Source organism: Salvelinus fontinalis, chromosome 3 (genome assembly GCF_029448725.1).
Source record: "Salvelinus fontinalis isolate EN_2023a chromosome 3, ASM2944872v1, whole genome shotgun sequence".
NCBI classification, from domain to species: domain Eukaryota; kingdom Metazoa; phylum Chordata; class Actinopteri; order Salmoniformes; family Salmonidae; genus Salvelinus; species Salvelinus fontinalis.
The window spans coordinates 76,507,827-76,532,501 of NC_074667.1; the positions used below are offsets into that span (position 1 = coordinate 76,507,827).

At 44.5% G+C, this 24,675-nt stretch overlaps 1 protein-coding gene across 2 annotated transcripts in view; it reads right to left on the reverse strand.

Annotated features, from left to right (window-relative positions):
- Nucleotides 1-11,247: 11,247 nt before the first annotated feature.
- The window catches only part of LOC129851493 (rho GTPase-activating protein 40-like), a 68,631-nt gene continuing 55,203 nt past the window's right edge, over nucleotides 11,248-24,675 (reverse strand). For both annotated transcript variants that reach the window (XM_055918073.1, XM_055918072.1), the window contains exons 10-15: nucleotides 23,019-23,101; nucleotides 22,145-22,450; nucleotides 17,343-17,486; nucleotides 17,062-17,210; nucleotides 16,366-16,433; nucleotides 11,248-14,591 (exon numbers count right to left, since the gene is read on the reverse strand). In XM_055918073.1, the coding sequence (XP_055774048.1) occupies nucleotides 14,476-14,591; nucleotides 16,366-16,433; nucleotides 17,062-17,210; nucleotides 17,343-17,486; nucleotides 22,145-22,450; nucleotides 23,019-23,101 (866 nt within the window). In that variant the 3' untranslated portion in view covers nucleotides 11,248-14,475. The remainder of the gene's footprint in view (nucleotides 14,592-16,365; nucleotides 16,434-17,061; nucleotides 17,211-17,342; nucleotides 17,487-22,144; nucleotides 22,451-23,018; nucleotides 23,102-24,675) is intronic.

A 24,675-nucleotide genomic window follows, 5' to 3' on the forward strand; every position in this document is an offset into this window, starting at 1 on the left:
GAAGATGGCGTGCGGCTGGGAGCAGAGAGAGAGAGAGACAGGAGGAGTAGAGAGGGGGAGAGAGGAGGATAGGGGGGCAGAGAACGGGAGAGATGAGGATGGGGCAGAGAGAGGGAGAGAGGAGGATAGAGGCGGAGCAGAGAGCGAGAGAGAAGAGGATGGGGGAGCAGCGAGAGGGAGAGAGGAGGATAGAGGCGGAGCAGAGAGCGAGAGAGAAGAGGATGGGGGAGAAGCGAGAGGGAGAGAGGAGGATAGGGGGGAGCAGAGAGGGGAGAGAGGAGGATGGGGGGAGCAGAGAGAGGGAGAGAGGAGGATGTGGGGGAGCAGAGAGAGGGAGAGAGGAGGATGGGGAGCAGAGAGAGGTAGAGAGGGCATGGGGGGGAGCAGAGAGTGGGAGAGAGGAGGATAGGGGGGAGCAGAGAGAGGGAGAGAGGAGGATAGGGGGAGCAGAGAGCGGGAGAGAGAAGGATGGGGGGGAGCAGAGAGTGGGAGAGAGGAGGATGGGGGGGAGCAGAGAGAGGGAGAGAGGGATAGGGGGGAGCAGAGAGCGGGAGAGAGGAGGGTGAGGGGAGCAGAGAGCGGGAGAGAGGAGGATGGGGGGGGCAGAGAGAGGGAGAGAGGAGGATGGGGGGGCAGAGAGGAGGATGAGGGGAGCAGCGAGAGGGAGAGTGGAGGATAGGGGAGCAGAGAGAGGGAGAGAGGAGGATGGGGGGGCAGAGAGGGGGAGAGAGGAGGATAGGGGGGAGCAGCGAGAGGGAGAGTGGAGGATAGGGGAGCAGAGAGAGGGAGAGAAGAGGATGGGGGGAGAGGTCATGTGACTGAGGGGGGAGACATTCTCGTTCATTGGACCTATATCTATCCTACCCTGCCTTTCTAAGGTCTTCGAAAGCCAAGTCAACAAACAGATTACCGACCATTTCGAATCCCACCATACCTTCTCCACTATGCAATCTGGTTTCAGAGCTGGCCATGGGTGCACCTCAGCCACGCTCAAGGTCATAAACGATATCTTAACCGCCATCGATAGGAAACAATACTGTGCAGCCGTATTCATTGACCTGGCCAAGGCTTTTGACTCTGTCAATCACCACATCCTCATCGGCAGACTCGACAGCCTTGGTTTCTCTAATGATTGCCTCGCCTGGTTCACCAACTACTTCTCTGATCGAGTTCAGTGTGTCAAATCGGAGGGTCTGTTGTCCGGGCCTCTGGCAGTCTCTATGGGGGTGCCACAGGGTTCAATTCTTGGACCGACTCTCTTCTCTGTATACATCAATGATGTCGCTCTTGCTGCTGGTGATTCTCTGATCCATCTCTACGCAGACGACACTATTCTGTATACTTCTGGCCCTTCTTTTGACACTGTGTTAACAACCCTCCAGGCGAGCTTCAATGCCATACAACTCTCCTTCCGTGGCCTCCATTTGCTCTTAAATACAAGTAAAACTAAATGCATGCTCTTCAACCGATTGCTGCCCGCACCTGCCCGCCTGTCCAGCATCACTACTCTGGACGGCTCTGACTTAGAATATGTGGACAACTACAAATACCTAGGTGTCTGGTTAGACTGTAAACTCTCCTTCCAGACTCACATCAAACATCTCCAATCCAAAGTTAAATCTAGAATTGGCTTCCTATTCCGCAACAAAGCATCCTTCACTCATGCTGCCAAACATACCCTTGTAAAACTGACCATCCTACCAATCCTCGACTTCGGTGATGTCATTTACAAAATAGCCTCCAAAACCCTACTCAATAAATTGGATGCAGTGTATCACAGTGCCATCCGTTTTGTCACCAAAGCCCCATATACTACCCACCACTGCGACCTGTACACTCTCGTTGGCTGGCCCTCGCTTCATACTCGTCGTCAAACCCACTGGCTCCAGGTCATCTACAAGACCCTGCTAGGTAAAGTCCCCCCTTATCTCAGCTCGCTGGTCACCATAGCAGCACCTACCTGTAGCACGCGCTCCAGCAGGTATATCTCTCTGGTCACCCCCAAAACCAATTCTTCCTTTGGCCGCCTCTCCTTCCAGTTCTCTGCTGCCAATGACTGGAACGAACTACAAAAATCTCTGAAACTGGAAACACTTATCTCCCTCACTAGCTTTAAGCACCAGCTGTCAGAGCAGCTCATAGATTACTGCACCTGTACATAGCCCATCTATAATTTAGCCCAAACAACTACCTCTTTACCTACTGTATTTATTTATTTATTTATTTTGCTCCTTTGCACCCCATTATTTCTATCTCTACTTTTTTCCATCTCTACTATCTCTACTTTTTTTTACTTTTTTTTACTTGCTATATTGTATTTACTTCGCCACCATGGCCTTTTTATATTTTTATTTATTTATATATATATTTTGTTTGCCTTCACCTCCCTTATCTCACCTCACTTGCTCATATTGTATATAGACTTATTTTTCACTGTATTATTGACTGTATGTTTGTTTTACTCCATGTGTAACTATGTGTTGTTGTATGTGTCGAACTGCTTTGCTTTATCTTGGCCAGGTCGCAATTGTAAATGAGAACGTGTTCTCAATTTGTCTACCTGGTTAAATAAAGGTGAAATAAAATAAAATAAATAAAATTGTTGATCTACTCCTCTACTCTCTCCACTCTACACTGTGCAGTGTAGTGACCAAGAGGAACACAGTGTATTAGCTGTGCAGTGTAGTGACCCAGAGGAACACAGTGTATTAGCTGTGCAGTGTGGTGACCGAGAGGAACACAGTGTATTAGCTGTGCAGTGTGTTGAAAGAGAGGAACACTGTGTACTAGCTGTGCAGTGTAGTGACCGAGAGGAACACAGTGTATTAGCTGTGCAGTGTGTTGAAAGAGAGGAACACAGTGTATTAGCTGTGCAGTGTAGTGACGAGAGGAACACAGTGTATTAGCTGTGCAGTGTGTTGAAAGAGAGGAACAATGTGTATTAGCTGTGCAGTGTAGTGACGAGAGGAACACAGTGTATTAGCTGTGCAGTGTAGTGACTGAGAGCAACACTGTGTATTAGCTGTGCAGTGTAGTGACCGAGAGGAACACTGTGTATTAGCTGTGCAGTGTAGTGACCGAGAGGAACACTGTGTATTAGCTGTGCAGTGTAGTGACGAGAGCAACACAGTGTATTAGCTGTGCAGTGTGTTGAAAGAGAGGAACACTGTGTATTAGCTGTGTAGTGTGTTGAAAGAGAGGAACACAGTGTTTTAGCTGTGCAGTGTAGTGAAAGAGAGGAACACAGTGTATTAGCTGTGCAGTGTAGTGACCGAGAGGAACACTGTGTATTAGCTGTGCAGTGTGTTGAAAGAGAGGAACACTGTGTATTAGCTGTGCAGTGTAGTGACCGAGAGGAACACAGTGTATTAGCTGTGCAGTGTGTTGAAAGAGAGGAACACTGTGTATTAGCTGTGCAGTGTAGTGACCGAGAGGAACACTGTGTATTAGCTGTGCAGTGTGTTGAAAGAGAGGAACACTGTGTATTAGCTGTGCAGTGTGTTGAAAGAGAGGAACACAGTATATTAGCTGTGCAGTGTAGTGACCAAGAGGAACACAGTGTATTAGCTGTGCAGTGTAGTGACCGAGAGGAACACTGTGTATTAGCTGTGCAGTGTGTTGAAAGAGAGGAACACGGTGTATTAGCTGTGCAGTGTAGTGACCGAGAGGAACACAGTGTATTAGCTGTGCAGTGTGTTGAAAGAGAGGAACACTGTGTACTAGCTGTGCAGTGTAGTGACCGAGAGGAACACAGTGTATTAGCTGTGCAGTGTGTTGAAAGAGAGGAACACAGTGTATTAGCTGTGCAGTGTAGTGACGAGAGGAACACAGTGTATTAGCTGTGCAGTGTGTTGAAAGAGAGGAACAATGTGTATTAGCTGTGCAGTGTAGTGACGAGAGGAACACAGTGTATTAGCTGTGCAGTGTAGTGACTGAGAGCAACACTGTGTATTAGCTGTGCAGTGTAGTGACCGAGAGGAACACTGTGTATTAGCTGTGCAGTGTAGTGACCGAGAGGAACACTGTGTATTAGCTGTGCAGTGTAGTGACGAGAGCAACACAGTGTATTAGCTGTGCAGTGTGTTGAAAGAGAGGAACACTGTGTATTAGCTGTGCAGTGTGTTGAAAGAGAGGAACACAGTGTTTTAGCTGTGCAGTGTGTTGAAAGAGAGGAACACAGTGTATTAGCTGTGCAGCGTAGTGAAAGAGAGGAACACAGTGTATTAGCTGTGCAGTGTAGTGACCGAGAGGAACACTGTGTATTAGCTGTGCAGCGTAGTGAAAGAGAGGAACACAGTGTATTAGCTGTGCAGTGTAGTGACGAGAGGAACACTGTGTATTAGCTGTGCAGCGTAGTGAAAGAGAGGAACACAGTGTATTAGCTGTGCAGTGTAGTGACGAGAGGAACACTGTGTATTAGCTGTGCAGCGTAGTGAAAGAGAGGAACACAGTGTATTAGCTGTGCAGTGTAGTGACCGAGAGGAACACTGTGTATTAGCTGTGCAGTGTGTTGAAAGAGAGGAACACTGTGTATTAGCTGTGCAGTGTAGTGACCGAGAGGAACACAGTGTATTAGCTGTGCAGTGTGTTGAAAGAGAGGAACACTGTGTATTAGCTGTGCAGTGTAGTGACCGAGAGGAACACTGTGTATTAGCTGTGCAGTGTGTTGAAAGAGAGGAACACTGTGTATTAGCTGTGCAGTGTGTTGAAAGAGAGGAACACAGTATATTAGCTGTGCAGTGTAGTGACCAAGAGGAACACAGTGTATTAGCTGTGCAGTGTAGTGACCGAGAGGAACACTGTGTATTAGCTGTGCAGTGTAGTGACCGAGAGGAACACTGTGTATTAGCTGTGCAGTGTAGTGACCGAGAGGAACACTGTGTATTAGCTGTGCAGTGTAGTGACCGAGAGGAACACAGTGTATTAGCTGTGCAGTGTAGTGACCGAGAGGAACACTGTGTATTAGCTGTGCAGTGTAGTGAAAGAGAGGAACACAGTGTATTAGCTGTGCAGTGTAGTGACCGAGAGGAACGCAGTGTATTAGCTGTGCAGTGTGTTGAAAGAGAGGAACACTGTGTATTAGCTGTGCAGTGTGTTGAAAGAGAGGAACACTGTGTATTAGCTGTGCAGTGTGTTGAAAGAGAGGAACACTGTGTATTAGCTGTGTAGTGTGTTGAAATAGAGGAACACTGTGTATTAGCTGTGCAGTGTAGTGACCGAGAGGAACACTGTGTATTAGCTGTGCAGTGTGTTGAAAGAGAGGAACACTGTGTATTAGCTGTGCAGTGTAGTGACCGAGAGGAACACTGTGTATTAGCTGAGCAGTGTAGTGACCGAGAGGAACACTGTGTATTAGCTGTGCAGTGTAGTGACCGAGAGGAACACTGTGTATTAGCTGTGCAGTGTAGTGACCGAGAGGAACACTGTGTATTAGCTGTGCAGTGTGTTGAAAGAGAGGAACACAGTGTATTTTTCATTACGTGTATTTTTTCTTTAAAAAATATATTTCTGTAACTTCTGGTTTTGAGCGTCATTATCATACATTGTTATCATAAGTTGTCCTTTATAATGCTATAAAGGACTTCTGGCCCACCACAAAACAGAGGCCTTGAATGAGGAAGACAAAGAACTGTGATTGGTGGAGAGAGTAGTGTGTAGGGGGGTGTGGGTTAGGGAGTCGGAGGTAAAGGGGCAGAGAGTTTGGGGTAGGTGGGCAGAGAGTTTGGGGTAGGTGGGCAGAGAGTTTGGGGTAGGTGGGCAGAGAGCTTGGGGTAGGTGGGCAGAGAGTTTGGGGTAGGTGGGCAGAGAGTTTGGGGTAGGTGGGCAGAGAGTTTGGGGTAGGTGGGCAGAGAGTTTGGGGTAGGTGGGCAGAGAGTTTGGGGTAGGTGGGCAGAGAGTTTGGGGTAGGTGGGCAGAGAGTTTGGGGTAGGTGGGCAGAGAGTTTGGGGTAGGTGGGCAGAGAGTTTGGGGTAGGTGGGCAGAGAGTTTGGTGTAGGGGGATCCTTCCATCACCTCTATGCAATACAGATAATGTCACGCCCTGACCGTAGAGAGACTTTTTATTTCTCTATTTGGTTAGGTCGGGGTGTGATTTGGGTGGGCATTCTAGTTTTTCTATTTCTTTGTTGGCCCGGGTATGGTTCCCAATCAGAGGCAGCTGTCTATCATTGTCTCTGATTGGGGATCATACTTAACCAGCCTTTTTTCCACCTTTAGTGTGTGGGATCTTGTTTGTGTCTAGTTGCGTTCTGCACTGCATGTAGCCTTACGTTCGTTTTGTATTTTGTTGTTTTTTCCTGTGTCATTTAAATAAAAGAAAGATGTCCGCCTACCACGCTGCACCTTGATCCGTTCATTCCATCAACGAACGTGACAGCTAATTTCCATTTATCTTGTGATTACAGTCATTTAGATGCGGCAAGAGGAGGCCTTGTCAGTGTCTGAGGTTAAGTAAGACTGTAGTACTAGGAGCAGCTGTAATAGCCTGGGTATTAAACACTGAATGTTGAATACCCAGGCTATGTTGCTTCTCTGAAATAGATCCTTTACTTGAATTTTAAAGACATGTTCTTACTTTATGGGTTGGTTTTCTGAACAGTGAACTTCAATAGTATTGGGAACAGTGACAAATATTAGATTTTTGTTGTCTCTATACTCCAGAACTTTGAATTTGAATTTACATTATATTTGTATATGGACCAAAAGCATTGGAAAAATTTAGTCTATTTAAGTGTATCAAAGTAAAGTCCCATTTTTGTAGCATTCACTGACTACAACAAGCTTGTGACTCCACGAATGTGTTGGATGCATAAGCAATACTTTTGTAGCTCACTGTATATCAAGCCTAGTGTTGGACTAAATCAATTCTTAGTCCAGAACTAGGCTTAATATGTGTCTGGGAAACCGGCCCTGTAAATTCTAGAATATTCTCAATTGATGAGCTAGTTAGTTAAGACAAGTTTTCCAGGGGCTAATGCATTTAATCAGGGAACACGCAGAACAGCCTACTACACCCTCCACCATTACAAGGTTCATCAACTGATTAGGCCTCTGCAATCACCATTACTAACTCAGAGAAGCTGTAGCTGTTGTTGTTTTGTGAGAACATGCCTGCTCCCATAGTCTTCTATAGTCTTCTATAGTCTTCCATTGTCTTCCATAGTCTTCCATAGTCTTTCCATAGTCTTCCATTGTCTTCCATTGTCTTCCATAGTCTCATAGTCTTCTATAGTATTCTATAGTCTTCAATAGTATTCCATAGTCTTGCATAGCCACCCATAATCTTCCCATAATCTTCCATAGTCCATAGTCTTTCCATAGTCTTCCATAGTCTTCCATAGTCTCATAGTCTCCCATGGTCTTCCATGGTCTTATAGTCTTCCATTGTCTTCCATAGTCTTTCCATAGTCTTCCATAGTCTCATAGTCTCCCATAGTCTTCTATAGTCTTCCACAGTGTTCTATAGTCTTCAATAGTCTTCCATAGTCTTCCATGGTCTCCCATAGTCTTCCATAGTCTTCCATCGTCTCCCATAGTCTTCCATAGTCTTCCATCGTCTTCCATAGTCTTCCATAGTCTCATAGTCTTCCATTGTCTTCCATAGTCTTCCATAGTCTCATAGTCTCCCATAGTCTTCCATGGTCTTCCATTGTCTTCAATAGTCTCATAGTCTTCTATAGTCTTCCATAATCTTCAATAGTCTTCCATAGTCTTCCATAGTCATTCCATAGTCTCATAGTCTCCCATAGTCTTCCATAGTCTTCCATTGTCTTCCATAGTCTTTCCGTAGTCTTCCATTGTCTTCCATAGTCTTCCATTGTCTTCCATAATCTCATAGTCTTCCATAGTCTTCCATAGTCTTTTCAAAGTCTTTCATAGTCTCATAGCTTTTCATAGTCTTTCCATAGTCTTCCGTAGTCTTCAATAGTCTTTCCATAGTCTTCCATTGTCTTCAATAGTCTTCAATAGTTTTCCATAGTCTTTCCATAGTCTTCCATAGTCTTCTATAGTCTCATAGTCTTTTCATAGTCTCATAGTCTTCCATAGTCTCATAGTCTTCCATAGTCTTCTATAGTCTCATAGTCTTTTCATAGTCTCATAGTCTTCCATAGTCTCATAGTCTTCCATAGTCTTCTATAGTCTCATAGTCTTTTCATAGTCTCATAGTCTTCCATAGTCTCATAGTCTTCCATAGTCTTCCATAGTCTCATAGTCTTTTCATAGTCTTCCGTAGTCTTCTATAGTGTTTCCATAGTCTTCCATAGTCTTTCCATAGTTTTTCATAGTTTTTCCATAGTCTTTCCAAAAGACTATGAAAAATCTCAAGTGTTATTACATACAGCCGGGAAGAACTGTTGGATATAAAAGCAATGTCAACTTACCATCATTACGACCAGGAATACGTCTTTCCCGAAGTGGAGCCTTTGTACGGACCTCCACCCTGGACATGGGATCTAATCCCAGAGGCCGACCCAAAACAACACGGTCGCCGCAGGAGAGGCAGACGGAGCGGACTACTGGTCAGACTCAGAAGAAGAGCACACCATCCACCACTTCCGAGCATATTACTCGCCAATGTCCAATCTTTAGATAACAAGGTGGACGAAATTAGGGCACGAGTTGCCTTCCAGAGAGACATCAGAGATTGTAATATTCTCTCTTTCACGGAAACATGGCTCACTCGGGATATCTTGTCAGAGTCGGTACAGCCACCCGGTTTCTTCATACATCGGGCCGACAGAAACAAACATCTCTCTGGTAAGAAGAAGGGCGGGGGTGTATGAGTCATTATGATTAATGACTCATGGTGTAATCACAACAACATACAGGAACTCAAGTTCTTTTGTTCACCTGACCTAGAATTCCTTACAATCAAATGCCAACCGCATTTTCTTCCAAGAGAATTCTCTTAGATTATAGTCACAGCCGTGTATATCCCTCCACAAGCAGATACCTCGTCGGCCCTGAAAGAACTTCACTGGACTCTATGTAAACTGGAAACCATATATCCTGAGGCTGCATTTATTGTAGCTGAGGATTTTAACAAAGCTAACCTGAGAACAAGACTTCTTAAATTCTATCAGCATATTGAATGCGCAACACCAGCTGGTAGCATTCTGGATCATTGCTACTCTAACTTCCGCGATGCATACAAAGCCCTCCCCCGCCCTGCCGTCGGCAAATCTGACCCAAATCTGACCACTACTCCATTTCGTTGCTCCCAGTCTATAGACAGAAACCAAAACAGGAAATGCCCACGCTCAGGTCTATACAATGCTGGTTTGACCAATCAGATTCCACGCTTCAAGATTTATATCATGTGGACTGGGATATGTTACGGAATAGCCTCAGACAATAACATTGATGTATACGCTGACTCAGTGAGCGAGTTTATTAGCATGTGCATCGAAGATGTCATACTCGCTTTGAGGATAAGACAGTGCCATTGACACGGCCTGCTACCAAAGCCTGTGGGCTCTCCTTCTCCATGGCCAACGGGACTAAAACATTCAAACGCGTTAACCCTCGCAAGGCTGCTGGTCCAGATGGTATCCCTAGCCACGTACTCAGAGCATGCGCAGACCAGCTGGCTGGTGTGTTTACGGACATATTCAATCAATCCCTATCCCAGTCTGTTGTTCCCACATTCTTCAAGAGGGCCAACATTGTTCCTGTTCCGAAGAAAGCTAAGGTAACTGAACTAAATTACTAATGCCCCGTTGCACTCACTTCCGTCATCATGAAGTGCTTTGAGAGACGAGTCAAGGATCATATCACCTCCACCCTACCTGATACCCTAGACCCACTCCACTTTGCTTACCGCCCCAATAGGTCCACAGACGATGCAATCGCCACCACACTGCACACTGCCCTATCCCATGTGGACAAGAGTAATACCTATGTAAGAATGCTGTTCATTGACTACAGCTCAGCCTTCAACACCATAGTACCCTCCAAACTCATCATTAAGCTCTGGGTCTCGAGCCCACCCTGTGCAATTGGGTCCTGGACTTCCTGATGGGCCGCCCCCCAGGTGGTGGAGGTAGGAAACAACATCTCCACACTGGAGCTCCACAAGGGTGCATGCTCAGCCCTCTCCTATACTCCATGTTCACCCATGACTGCGTGGCCATGCACGCCTCCAACTCCATCATCAAGTTTTCAGATGACACAACAGTAGTAGGCTTGATTACCAACAACAGGGAGGAGATGAGTGCGCTCAGAGTGTGGTGTCAGGAAAACAACCTCTCATTCAATGTCAATAAAACAAAGGAGATGATCGTGGACTTCAGGAAAAAGCAGAGGGAGTACCCCCCTATCCACATCGATGGGACAGCAGTGGAGAAGTTCCTCTGAGTACTCATCACGGACAAACTGAAATGGTTCACCCACACAGACAGTGTGGTGAAAAAGGTGCAACAGCACCTCTTCAACCTCAGGACGCTGAAGACATTTGGCTTGTCACCTAAAACCCTCACAAACCTTTACAGATGCACAATTGAGAGCATTCTGTCGGGCTGTATCACCGCCTGGTACGGCAACTGTACTGCCCACAACCGCAGGGCTCTCCAGAGGGTCTGCACAACGCATCACCGGGGGAAAACTACCTGCCCTCAGGACACCTACAGCACCCGATGTCACAGGAAGGACAAAAAGGTCATCAATGACAACAACCACCCGAGCCACTGCCTGTTCACCCCGAAGGCGAGGTCAGTACAGGTGCATCAAAGCTGGGACCGAGAGACTGAAAAATTGCTTCTATCTCAAGGCCATCAGACTGTTAAACAGCCATCACTAACACAGAGAGGCTGCTGCCTACATACAGACTTGAAATCATTGGCCACTTTAATAAATGGATCACTAGTCACTTTAATAACGCCACTTTAATAATTTAGTTTACATATCTTACATTACTCATCTCATATGTATATACTATATTTTATGCCATCTATTGCATCTTGCCTATGCCGTTCTGTCATTTGTTCATCCATATATTTATATGTATATATTCTTATTCCATCCCTTTAGATTTGTGTGTATTAGGTAGTTGTTGTGGAATTGTTAGATTACATGTTAGATATTGCTGTGCTGTCGGAACTAGAAGCACAAGCACTTTGATACACTCACAATAACATCTGCTAACCATGTGTATGTGACCAATAATATTTGATTTGATATAGTAATTCCATAGTCTTCCCATAGTATTTCCGTAAATTCAATATTTGTGAAATAACACACAGTTCACAATATTGTTTTCACATTTATTAACAAAAGAAATTTGCACCAGGCTTACCTAAATTACTTTCCCTTGACAAGAGTAGAAAATAATTGCTTTTGTAAACAGTACAAATACACCTACTGCATGCGGTAATTCCATATAGGGTTTTGGTTCTAAACCACATATACAGAACTAGCATTGTAACCTACAGTAGGGTAAATGTCTTTCAGAGCATTAAAGTAGCATTTGATAGTGAGTGGATTATTACAAAGCAAAGTCCATTCATTGAAGACATTCAGTCTACTCAAGGTATTACAGTAAAATAGATTTCTCTATTTTCCGTTACTCCTCATGTCCTCAGATCTTGACACACACATGTGTTTATGACATCACGTACTAGTGTAGAAGACACGGAACATTGAACATTCCAATACGTCAGTTCTCCACATTCTGTACATGTGGCCCATGTTATTGGTCAGCTGTTTGCGTGTGTGTTTGCATGTGTGTTTATGTGTGTGTGTGTTTGCGTGTGTGCTTGCGTGTGTGTTTGCATCAATATCTCCTCATGTACTGTGGACCGGGGTGTATAGTGTCACTACTTCCCCTAAGGGAGAACAGAGCTTTAGAGGTGACCTAGTTCCACTGATTAACGTCAGCAGAAGGCCGTGTGTGTGTGTGTGTGTGTTCCATCAGTGCTTTGTGCCGGGGTACTGAACTGTGCCATGGACTCAGGACTCAACCCAATTTGGCTTGTGTAATGAAGCAAGCAAACACACACACACACACACACACACACACACACACACACACACACACACACACACACACACACACACACACACACACACACACACACACACACACACACACACACACACACACACACACACACACACACACACACACACACACACACACACACACACGACACAGAGATAATAACATCCGTATAACACCCATGTATTACCCTCTGTATCAACCAGAAGAACTGACTCCTCTGTGGTAATGTTCATGGAATACATGAACCGATACATGAGCCAATACATGAACCAATACATGAACCGATACATGAACCAATACATGAACCAATACATGAACCAATACATGAACCAATACATGAACCGATACATGAACCAATACATGAACCAATACATGAACCGATACACGAACCAATACACAAACCAATACATGAACCAATACATGAACCGATACATGAACCAATACATGAACCAATACACCGTGACGATGCATCAGCCGGTCGTGTGACAGACAGGGAATTACACCGTGTGATGGATGCTGGCTGTCATTACACTGCTGCTCGGTTCTCTCTCCTAAAATGGCAGCACAATAGAATAGGAGGCTGTGGCTCTGACTCTGTACTGAACAATGACTGAATCAATGACTGAACCAATGACTGAACAATGAATGAACCAGTGACTGAACCAATGACTGAACCAAATGACTGCTGTGACTGAGATGAGATCTATGCAGTTTGTTACATTCTTGTTGTCACTTCTGAGGAGACTGGTAGCTAAACATACATTCATGGTAGGTTGTAGATGTGTAAATTCATGGTAGGTTGTAGATGTGTAAATTCATGGTAGGTTGTAGATGTGTAAATTCATGGTAGGTTGTAGATGTGTAAATTCATGGTAGGTTGTAGATATGTAAATTCATGGTAGGTTGTAGACGTGTAAATTCATGGTAGGTTGTAGATGTGTAAATTCATGGTAGGTTGTAGATGTGTAAATTCATGGTAGGTTGTAGATGTGTAAATTCATGGTAGGTTGTAGATGTGTAAATTCATGGTAGGTTGTAGATGTGTAAATTCATGGTAGGTTGTAGATGTGTAAATTCATGGTAGGTTGTAGATGTGTAAATTCATGGTAGGTTGTAGATGTGTAAATTCATGGTAGGTTGTAGATGTGTAAATTCATGGTAGGTTGTAGATGTGTAAATTCATGGTAGGTTGTAGATGTGTAAATTCATGGTAGGTTGTAGACGTGTAAATTCATGGTAGGTTGTAGATATGTAAATTCATGGTAGGTTGTAGATGTGTAAATTCATGGTAGGTTGTAGACGTGTAAATTCATGGTAGGTTGTAGATATGTAAATTCATGGTAGGTTGTAGATATGTAAATTCATGATAGGCTGTCATGTAGAATATGTGTATACTTTATATTGATGTGATGGTGCAATGTCCAAGCTTCATCAAAACGTGTAAACACTATCCATAGATTACATGTAGAAATGTATTCTAAAGGAGTGATGACACATGGGTAATAGGACTAGAGAATAAATATGCAGAACCGCAGCAAAGTACAACTGATCAAAAACATTTACAAGAATAAGAACACTGTCTGAAAAAAGTCCCCGAAAAGAGTGGATGAGCTTACATGACTGTTATGTTACTACCAGAAACATATATTGAACCATTTCAAAGGAGAACCTTAATGACTACATACATACAGATACATACAATCAATTATAAATAGTCAATCCATCGTGATATTCAATACTTCATCAAATCCTTCAAAAACAAAAAACAAACAGAAAGGTTGAAGTCCAGCTTCACTATCTGTCTTAAACAACCGTTCCCGTTAGAGGTACTATAATCATGTCTTAGAGGTTGACCTTTGATCCCTTAGAGAGAACTATGCCCTCTGTCCCCTGTGCTCTTCTGGAGCCACCAGAGGCCAAGAGCCACCAGGGACAGGGATCTAAGAGTCCCTTACATGTCCCTTACATCAGTTCATCAGAGTACCTGACTTTCCCTCTGTGTGACATTAAAGAAATAGACAAACAAGGAAAAGAGATGCATGTTCCTCTCTTATTACTTTGTGATCAAATGGCCTGAGCAGAAGGAACGGAGAGAGAGAGTGGGAGAGAAAGAAAGAAAAACAGAAAGAAAGAAAGAAAGAGAGACTCGGTGGCAGCTGCATCAGATTCCCATCTGGGCTTCTGCGGATGCTGGGAAGTGATTGGCTGAGAGCCTGAGAGCTTAGCTGACAAGCCGGGAAGCAGCCTCAGACACAAGCTCAGGCACTCCTTCACCTGAAGTCGGGAGGTCTTGTGTTTATCAGCAGTAGCTGCTTTACTTCTCCTAGTCTGGTCTCCCCCGCAATGGGCAGAGAGAGGGCTCGGTCTTGAAGTGGTTTGTGGTGGCAGCATCCTCTTCTCCTCCACACCTGGTCTCCCTCCTCCTCTGGCTGGCTCTTGAAGCCCCCTGCTGGTCTCTCCCTCATCCTGCGACTGTCTTATATCTGCAGTCCCCTACTGGTGGTCAGTGGTTTCGGTTTGATGACCCACTCTCCACTGGGGTTGTTGTTGTACAGGTCCAGGAGATGGGTCTGTGGGTCCAGGCAGTGCTCACCTACAGGACAGAACAGAACAACACAAGGCAGAGTCAATACTGAGCGACAGATTTTGTAATTGAACATGTTTTTATACAGGTTATTCTCATTCAGATAAAATCTATTCTGCAAGAGAGAAGTTTGAAATGAAAAACATAAACTCTGCCTTGTTTTTGGTCCGTGAATGCATGTACATTCTGAGTGGCGTGTGAACGATTGGGTCCAGTACATAACAGTGCAGTAGCTACATGTGGAAGCATTTGTCTGCTCTGATAACTGCAGATGCACACCGTTGCCCCCCCCTCTCTCTCGCTCTCTCTCCCTCTCTCTTTCTCTCCCTCTCTCTCCCCCCTCTATCCCTCTCTCTCTATCCCTCCCCTCCCCCCCCTCTCTCTCTCTTTCTCCCCCATCTCTCCCCCCTCCCTCTCTCTCTCTCCCCCTCTATTTCTCTCCCCTCTCTCTCTCTCTCTCCCTCTCCCTCTCTCCCCCCCTCTCCCCCCCCCCCTCTTTCTCTCCCCCCTCTCTCCCTCTCTCTCTCTTCCCCCCCTCTCTCACCCCCCCTCTACCCCTCTCTCACCCTCCCTCTACCCCTCTCTCCGCCCCCCTCTCTCTCCAGTTCATTGCGTAAGGCCTGGCCAGCATAATCAGTTCAATCAGCAGAAAGACATGCACATGTCAGAGTCACTCATGTCACCTTCTAATGTGGCTCTCAGCCTGATTAGATAGCAAACCGGGATTCAAAGTCTATTTGAAATAATTTATTGAACTGTGCTTGATTGAGCTTGCCTGATGCAATTAAATAGCATTAGAAAGAATGGAAAGAAAACAAACACTCCAAGTTTTTGAAAGATTTCAAATAGTATTTGAACCCATGTCTGGTAGATAGTCTGGGTATGGGGTGGAGGCTGGTAGATAGACTGGGTAAGGGGTGGAGGCTGGTAGATAGTCTGGGTATGGGGTGGAGGCTGGTAGATAGACTGGGTAAGGGGTGGAGGCTGGTAGATAGTCTGGGTAAGGGGTGGAGGCTGGTAGATAGTCTGGGTATGGGGTGGAGTCTGGTAGATAGACTGGGTAAGGGGTGGAGGCTGGTAGATAGTCTGGGTATGGGGTGGAGGCTGGTAGATAGACTGGGTAAGGGGTGGAGGCTGGTAGATAGACTGGGTATGGGGTGGAGGCTGGTAGATAGTCTGGGTAAGGGGTGGAGGCTGGTAGATAGACTGGGTAAGGGGTGGAGGCTGGTAGATAGTCTGGGTAAGGGGTGGAGGCTGGTAGATAGTCTGGGTAAGGGGTGGAGGCTGGTAGATAGACTGGGTAAGGGGTGGAGGCTGGTAGATAGACTGGGTAAGGGGTGGAGGCTGGTAGATAGTCTGGGTAAGGGGTGGAGGCTGGTAGATAGACTGGGTAAGGGGTGGAGGCTGGTAGATAGACTGGGTAAGGGGTGGAGGCTGGTAGATAGTCTGGGTAAGGGGTGGATGCTGGTAGATAGTCTGGGTATGGGGTGGAGGCTGGTAGATAGTCTGGGTATGGGGTGGAGGCTGGTAGATAGTCTGGGTATGGGGTGGAGGCTGGTAGATAGTCTGGTTATGGGGTGGAGGCTGGTAGATAGTCTGGTTATGGGGTGGAGGCTGGTAGATAGTCTGGGTATGGGGTGGAGGCTGGTAGATAGACTGGTTATGGGGTGGAGGCTGGTAGATAGCCTGGGTAAGGGGTGGAGGCTGGTAGATAGCCTGGGTAAGGGGTGGAGGCTGATAGATATTCTGGGTAAGGGGTGGAGGCTTGTGTTGTGGTACCTACCAATATTTCCTCCCACTTCATACATGGCACAGTCCGGGTAGGATCCCAAATCATTTACCAAACCGTTCCTGTGATAAAGAACAGACAGACTTGTTCTTCATTTAATGGATTCGGTCAACTTCAGCAATCTCAATTTCTGCTCAGTGAAATGCCAGCGTAGTATTTCTGAAGAAAGGTTTTCTATGCAGTGGTTTTACTGTGTTTAGAGGTCACCACTAGGACAGGGATTCAGTGGTTTTACTGTGTGTTTAGAGGTCACCACTAGGACAGGGATTCAGTGGTTTTACTGTGTGTTTAGAGGTCACCACTAGGACAGGGATTCAGTGGTTTTACTGTGTGTTTAGAGGTCACCACTAGGACAGGGATTCAGTGGTTTTACTGTGTGTTTAGAGGTCACCACTAGGACAGGGATTCAGTGGTTTTACTGTGTGTTTAGAGGTCACCACTAGGACAGGGATTCAGTGGTTTTACTGTGTGTTTAGAGGTCACCACTAGGACAGGGATTCAGTGGTTTTACTGTGTGTTTAGAGGTCACCACTAGGACAGGGATTCAGTGGTTTTACTGTGTGTTTAGACGTCACCACTAGGACAGAGTTTTCCCTGATCAGTTGACGTAGTCAGGAAAAACTGTACATGGGGTAAAAGGAGGGATACTAAAAGCCATATGATTGTTTCATTGATTGTAGTGTACTGTACCTTTTGAGCAGGCCCTTGGTGCTGTCAGAGGTGTACAGGTGCCTGTGGAACTGAGCCAGCAGGTCTGATGCTCTGGAGTTTATGTTGACCTTGACCTCCATGGTGCTGCTCATCAGTTCTCCCATCTGGATCTTTACTGTACGACATGGCTGGTGGGCGAGACGGGGGAAACGGGGGAGAGGAGAGAGAAATAGATGCTAAATGAGAGCCAGTGAGAGAACACAAGTCCGAGTGTAAGTGCAAGTTACAACAGTATTAGTCGTTTCTAGAAGAACAGCTACCTCGGAGGAGTCCTTGTCAGGTTTATCCTTGCGTTCCTGGTGAATTTTCCTCAGCAGGTTCTTGATGCGGCGGTCGTAGAACTGGTACCTTCGGTTACTGTTCTCATTCAGCTTACGCACCTGGCTCATCAGGAAGTTAGGGATCTGCCATGGAGAAAGATATTTCATTCATTCACTTGTCATTACAATGATCTTCTTGTTGTTAACCTTGACATGAGTACCCGCCTAGTTTTTTGACTTAACCTTGTATACACACTATAGGTTGTCTGATGAGTAAACGGTAAGAGAGAGAAGCTGTGCAAAGGAACGTAAGTGTTGGTGGTCTTCCCACCATAGCGGCGGGAAGATGTTTTGAGCGTGGGGGTCGGGGGGGGGCTGACCTTGGCGTGGGTGTTGGTTCTCTCGGGGGAGGGTCGACAGGCTACGTGACTCTCACTCAGTTTCAATATGACAGCTCACCATACACACAAGCGCCCGTTAGGTGTCCAGAAATGACAGCCTCTAAAAACATATCTAACTGATGGGACCCACACAAACAGGACAAGCTACACTTTTTATCCAAATCATGACAGGTTTATCTTCAACTCAAAATAGACAGGTTAATTAAAGTAGGGACATAAATGTTCCAACCACGAGCTGCAGTTTTGGAATAATACATGCATCTCGTCTATTTTAGGCTTTTCTTGAAAACTGCTAGTGTGTCATTTAGAATGAGTTAAAACCCCCTCTAACTGCTAGTGTGTCATTTAGAATGAGTTAAACCCCTCTAACTGCTAGTGTGTCATTTAGAATGAGTTAAACCCCTCTAACTGCTAGTGTGTCATTTAGAATGAGTTAAAACCCCTCTAACTGCTAGTGTGTCATTTAGAATGAGTTAACCCCCCCTAACTGCTAGTGTGTCATTAGGAATGAGTTAAAACCCCTCTAACTGCTAGTGTGTCATTAGGAATGAGTTAAAACCCCTCTAACTGCTAGTGTGTCATTTAGAATGAGTTAAAAAAAACTAACTGCTAGTGTGTCATTTAGAATGAGTTAAACCCCTCTAACTGCTAGTGTGTCATTTAGAATGAGTTAAACTCCCCCTAACTGCTACTGTGTCATTTAGAATGAGTTAAACTCCCCCTAACTGCTACTGTGTCATTTAGAATGAGTTAAACCCCCCTAACTGCTAGTGTGCCATTTAGAATGAGGTAAACTCCCCCTAACTGCTACTGTGTCATTTAGAATGAGTTAACCCCCCCCCCTAACTGCTACTGTGTCATTTAGAATGAGTTAACCCCCCCCCCCCTAACTGCTACTGTGTCATTTAGAATGAGTTAACCTCCCCCCTAACTGCTAGTGTGTCATTTAGAATGAGTTAAACTCCCCCTAACTGCTAGTGTGTCATTATAATGAGTTTTAAAAAATGAACTGTTGGTGTGTCATTTAGAATGAGTTAACCCCCCCCTAACTGCTAGTGTGTCATTTAGAATGAGTTAAACCCCCCTAACTGCTAGTGTGTCATTTAGAATGAGTTAAACTCCCCCTAACTGCTAGTGTGTCATTATATCGAGTTAAAACCCCTCTAACTGCTAGTGTGTCATTTAGAATGAGTTAAACTCCCCCTAACTGCTAGTGTGTCATTATAATGAGTTTTAAAAAATGAACTTTTGGTGTGTCATTTAGAATGAGTTAAACCCCCCTAACTGCTAGTGTGTCATTTAGAATGAGTTAAAACCCCTCTAACTGCTAGTGTGTCATTATAATGAGTTTTAAAAAATGAACTGTTGGTGTGTCATTTAGAATGAGTTAAACTCCCCCTAACTGCTAGTGTGTCATTATAATGAGTTAAAACCCACTAACTGCTAGTGTGTCATTTAGAATGAGTTAAAACCCCCCTAACTGCTAGTGTGTCATTTCGAATGAGTTAAAACCCCCATAACTGCTAGTGTGTCATTATAATGAGTTAAAACCCACTAACTGCTAGTGTGTCATTTAGAATGAGTTAAAACCCCCCTAACTGCTAGTGTGTCATTTCGAATGAGTTAAAACCCCCATAACTGCTAGTGTGTCATTATAATGAGTTAAAACCCACTAACTGCTAGTGTGTCATTTAGAATGAGTTAAACCCCTCTAACTGCTAGTGTGTCATTTAGAATGAGTTAAAACCCACTAACTGCTAGTGTGTCATTTAGAATGAGTTAAACCCCTCTAACTGCTAGTGTGTCATTTAGAATGAGTTAAACCCCCCTAACTGCTAGTGTGTCATTTAGAATGAGTTAAACTCCCCCTAACTGCTAGTGTGTCATTTAGAATGAGTTAAACCCCCCTAACTGCTAGTGTGTCATTTAGAATGAGTTAAACTCCCCCTAACTGCTAGTGTGTCATTTAGAATGAGTTAAAACCCCCCTAACTGCTAGTGTGTCATTTAGAATGAGTTAAAACCCCCCTAACTGCTAGTGTGTCATTTAGAATGAGTTAAAACACCCCTAACTGCTAGTGTGTCATTATAATGAGTTAAAACCCCTCTAACTGCTAGTGTGTCATTATAATGAGTTAAAACCCCCTCTAACTGCTAGTGTGTCATTTAGAATGAGTTAAACCCCCCCTAACTGCTAGTGTGTCATTTAGAATGAGTTAAAACCCCTCTAACTGCTAGTGTGTCATTTAGAATGAGTTAAACCCCCCCTAACTGCTAGTGTGTCATTTAGAATGAGTTAAACCCCCCCTAACTGCTAGTGTGTCATTTAGAATGAGTTAAACCCCCCCTAACTGCTAGTGTGTCATTTAGAATGAGTTAAAACCCCTCTAACTGCTAGTGTGTCATTTAGAATGAGTTAAAACCCCTCTAACTGCTAGTGTGTCATTTAGAATGGGTTAAAACCCCTCTAACTGCTAGTGTGTCATTTAGAATGAGTTAAACCCCCCTAACTGCTAGTGTGTCATTTAGAATGAGTTAAACCCCCCCTAACTGCTAGTGTGTCATTTAGAATGAGTTAAAACCCCTCTAACTGCTAGTGTGTCATTTAGAATGAGTTAAAACCCCTCTAACTGCTAGTGTGTCATTTAGAATGAGTTAAACCCCCCCTAACTGCTAGTGTGTCATTTAGAATGAGTTAAACCCCCCCTAACTGCTAGTGTGTCATTTAGAATGAGTTAAACCCTCCTAACTGCTACTGTGTCATTTAGAATGAGTTAACCCCCCCCCCTAACTGCTAGTGTGTCATTTAGAATGAGTTAAACCCCCCTAACTGCTAGTGTGTCATTATAATGAGTTAAAACCCCTGTAACTGCTAGTGTGTCATTTAGAATGAGTTAAAACCCCCCTAACTGCTAGTGTGTCATTATAATGAGTTAAAACCCCTCTAACTGCTAGTGTGTCATTTAGAATGAGTTAAAACACCCCTAACTGCTAGTGTGTCATTATAATGAGTTAAAACCCCTCTAACTGCTAGTGTGTCATTTAGAATGAGTTAAACCCCCCTAACTGCTAGTGTGTCATTATAATGAGTTAAAACCCACTAACTGCTAGTGTGTCATTTAGAATGAGTTAAAACCCCTAACTGCTAGTGTGTCATTTAGAATGAGTTAAAACACCCCTAACTGCTAGTGTGTCATTATAATGAGTTAAACTCCCCCTAACTGCTACTGTGTCATTTAGAATGAGTTAAACCCCTCTAACTGCTAGTGTGTCATTTAGAATGAGTTAAACCCCCCTAACTGCTAGTGTGTCATTTAGAATGAGTTAAACTCCCCCTAACTGCTAGTGTGTCATTTAGAATGAGTTAAACACCCCTAACTGCTAGTGTGTCATTTAGAATGAGTTAAACTCCCCCTAACTGCTAGTGTGTCATTTAGAATGAGTTAAAACCCCCCTAACTGCTAGTGTGTCATTTAGAATGAGTTAAAACCCCCCTAACTGCTAGTGTGTCATTTAGAATGAGTTAAAACACCCCTAACTGCTAGTGTGTCATTATAATGAGTTAAAACCCCTCTAACTGCTAGTGTGTCATTATAATGAGTTAAAACCCCCCTAACTGCTAGTGTGTCATTTAGAATGAGTTAAACCCCCCCTAACTGCTAGTGTGTCATTTAGAATGAGTTAAAACCCCTCTAACTGCTAGTGTGTCATTTAGAATGAGTTAAAACCCCTCTAACTGCTAGTGTGTCATTTAGAATGGGTTAAAACCCCTCTAACTGCTAGTGTGTCATTTAGAATGAGTTAAACCCCCCTAACTGCTAGTGTGTCATTTAGAATGAGTTAAACCCCCCCTAACTGCTAGTGTGTCATTTAGAATGAGTTAAACCCTCCTAACTGCTAGTGTGTCATTTAGAATGAGTTAAACCCCCCTAACTGCTAGTGTGTCATTTAGAATGAGGTAAACTCCCCCTAACTGCCACTGTGTCATTTAGAATGAGTTAAACCCCTCTAACTGCTAGTGTGCCATTTAGAATGAGTTTAAAAAAAACTAACTGCTAGTGTGTCATTTAGAATGAGTTAAAACCCCCCTAACTGCTAGTGTGTCATTATAATGAGTTAAAACCCACTAACTGCTACTGTGTCATTTAGAATGGTCTGGGACTCTGGTGCGCTAGATAAACTGTAAACACACTGGCTGTGTTTACAGTTTCATTAATTAATTAACAAGGCTTGTGGAAGAAATAACTCCCTTGTGTAGTTTTACAATCTTACCACCAGGGGATGCTGCTGCACCCCTACGTCCCGCACCCTTGCTACAATCACAACCAAGCTTCTGAGGTTTCTATTGGTAAATAAATACTTAACTGAAAAGTGTTGTTGGTAGTCTGAAGTTTTTACTTACGGTCCAGAGCAGGTCCTGGTAGCGTATGAGTAGCCTCATGATGTCAGCAGCCTTCTCAGCATGTCCTTTCTCCTCCCCAGGACCCCCGTCAGTGAGGCGGGAGGGTACGGCCTTGTGGAGTAACAGGTTGGGGGCCTTCTCAGCATGTCCTTTCTCCACCCCTGGCCCCCCGTCAGTAAGGCGGGAGGGTACGGCCTTGTGGAGGAACAGGAACAGGTTGGGGGCCATGATGGTGGACACGGCCCACAGGTTCATACGGTTCCTCCTCTCTCTGGAGACTACCTTGGAGAGGAACTCCAACAGAGCCTGAACAGAGGAGACGGAGCATTTATTGTCTGTTCCCACAGAAATGTGCTTTCAAAGGAGAGGAGACCTGTTTTACAGCGAGCCCCTCTATCAGTAATAAAAATGAAATTGTTGACTTGAACGATGACGGTGGCTGAAGTGTTTTTTTGACAATGTTATGCTGTGTCATCAACAGAGGGACAAAGGCTCTGAAACGTTTAATCAGACCAGACACCTGGATGTCATCCATGATGATGTCATCTTAAAGGTAACCTAGTAATGTGAAAGTATTCAAGTAGTCACGATTATTTATTCCACATACGTGAACAAGAGTACAAGCTAGTTACATAAGAGCAGAACAACTCATCTAGGTGCTGAAAGCTGATGCCATTACCTCCTACCATACGTGGAGGAGTTGACACATTATATTATGTAAGAGATATGACTCATTAATGCATCACCTACAAGATTTACGTGTGGAGGTTTGAGATGTAATACATTATACAGAAGAAGTGGAGATTTAAAGTGCATCGCTATAGCCATCTGGTTACTTCATGGTCACGGAATCATTTGGAATCTCCCAGAATACCTTGAGTGTGTTCCTGTTGGGTTCAGGCAGTAGGAGGATAAGGAGGTTCAGAACGTGTAGCTTCTGTTTCAGCTCAGGGATGTCTGTAGAGCAGGAGGAAGGGGAAAGACCGAACAGACAACAGGGATATGAAGGATCAACACACACTCATTTAATTTCCTTTGGCCCAACCATGATCTGATCTGTAGAGATGAATGACTCTGACAGGAAGCCATTAGGTTTAAAATGATTCATCATTCATCTAATGTGAAGAAGACGTGTCTAAAGTTTTACATTCACATCACAAGCTATTTATTACTTTAATCATTCTGTCATTTATTTAATGGCATTAAAACTGTACAGGAAGTGGCATTATTAATAGTATAGCAGATTCAGACGAGCAGCTTAAAGGCTATCGTGTTGTTTATCTTCATTAGACCTCTAAGTAGCATGGACATAAGAGATTAGCACTGCGTTCTGCTGCCGATACAGGAAGAACACCTAGATTTAGATCTGTACAGCATGCATGGCTGTGTGACTGGGCGGTCACAGGAGATCAGTGTGTGTGTGTGTTTTTGTGGGTACCAGAAGTCCTCACAAGGATAGTAAAACAAGGACAGTGGGGACATTTTAGGCTCAGGGGTTAGGTTTAGGGTTAGAGGTTTGGGCAGTGCATTTGGAAAGTATTCAGACCCTTTGACTTTTTCCACATTTTGTTACGTTACAGCCTTATTCTAAAATGGATTAAAATGTTTTTTCTCCTCATCAATCTACACACAATACCCCGTAATGACAAAGCAAAAACAGGTTTTTATACATTTTTGCAAATGTATAAAAAAATAAAAACGTCAATATCACATTTACATGAGTATTCAGACCCTTTACTCAGTACTTTGTTGAAGCACCTTTGGTAGCGATTACAGCTTTGAGTCTTCTTAGGTATGACGCTACAAGCTTGGCACACCTGTATTTGGGGACTTTCTCCCATTCTTCTCAGCAGATCCTCTCAAGCTCTGTCAGGTTGGAGGGGGAGTGTCAATGCACAGCTATTTTCAGGTCTCTCCAGAGATGTTCGATCGGGTTCAAGTCCGGGCTCTGGCTGGGCCACTCAAGGACATTCAGAGACTTGTCCCGAAGCCACTCCTGCGGCTGTGTGCTTAGGGTCGTTGTCCTGTTGGAAGGTGGAGCTACGCCCCAGTCTGAGGTCCTGAGCGCTCTGGAGCAGGTTTTCATCAAGGATTGCTCTGTACTTTGCTCTGTTCATCCTTCCCTCGATCCTGACTAGTCTCCCAGCCCCTGCCGCTGAAAAACATCCCCAGAGCATCATACTGCCACGACCACGCTTCACAGTAGGGATGGTTCCAGGTTTCCTCCAGACGTGACGCTTGGCATTCAGGCCAAAGAGTTCAATCTTGGTTTCTTCAGACCAGAGAATCTTGTTTCTCCTGGTCTGAGTCCTTTAGGTGCCTTTTGGCAAACTCCAAGCGGGCTTTTATGTGCCTTTTACTGAGGAGTGGCTTCTGTTTGGCCATTCTACCATAACGGCCTGATTGATGGAGTGCTGCAGAGATGGTTCTCCTTATGGAAAGTTCTCCCATCTCCACAGAGGAACTCTGGAGTTCTTTCAGAGTGACCATCGGGTTCTTGGTTACCCCGCCTGACCAAGGCCCTTCTCCCC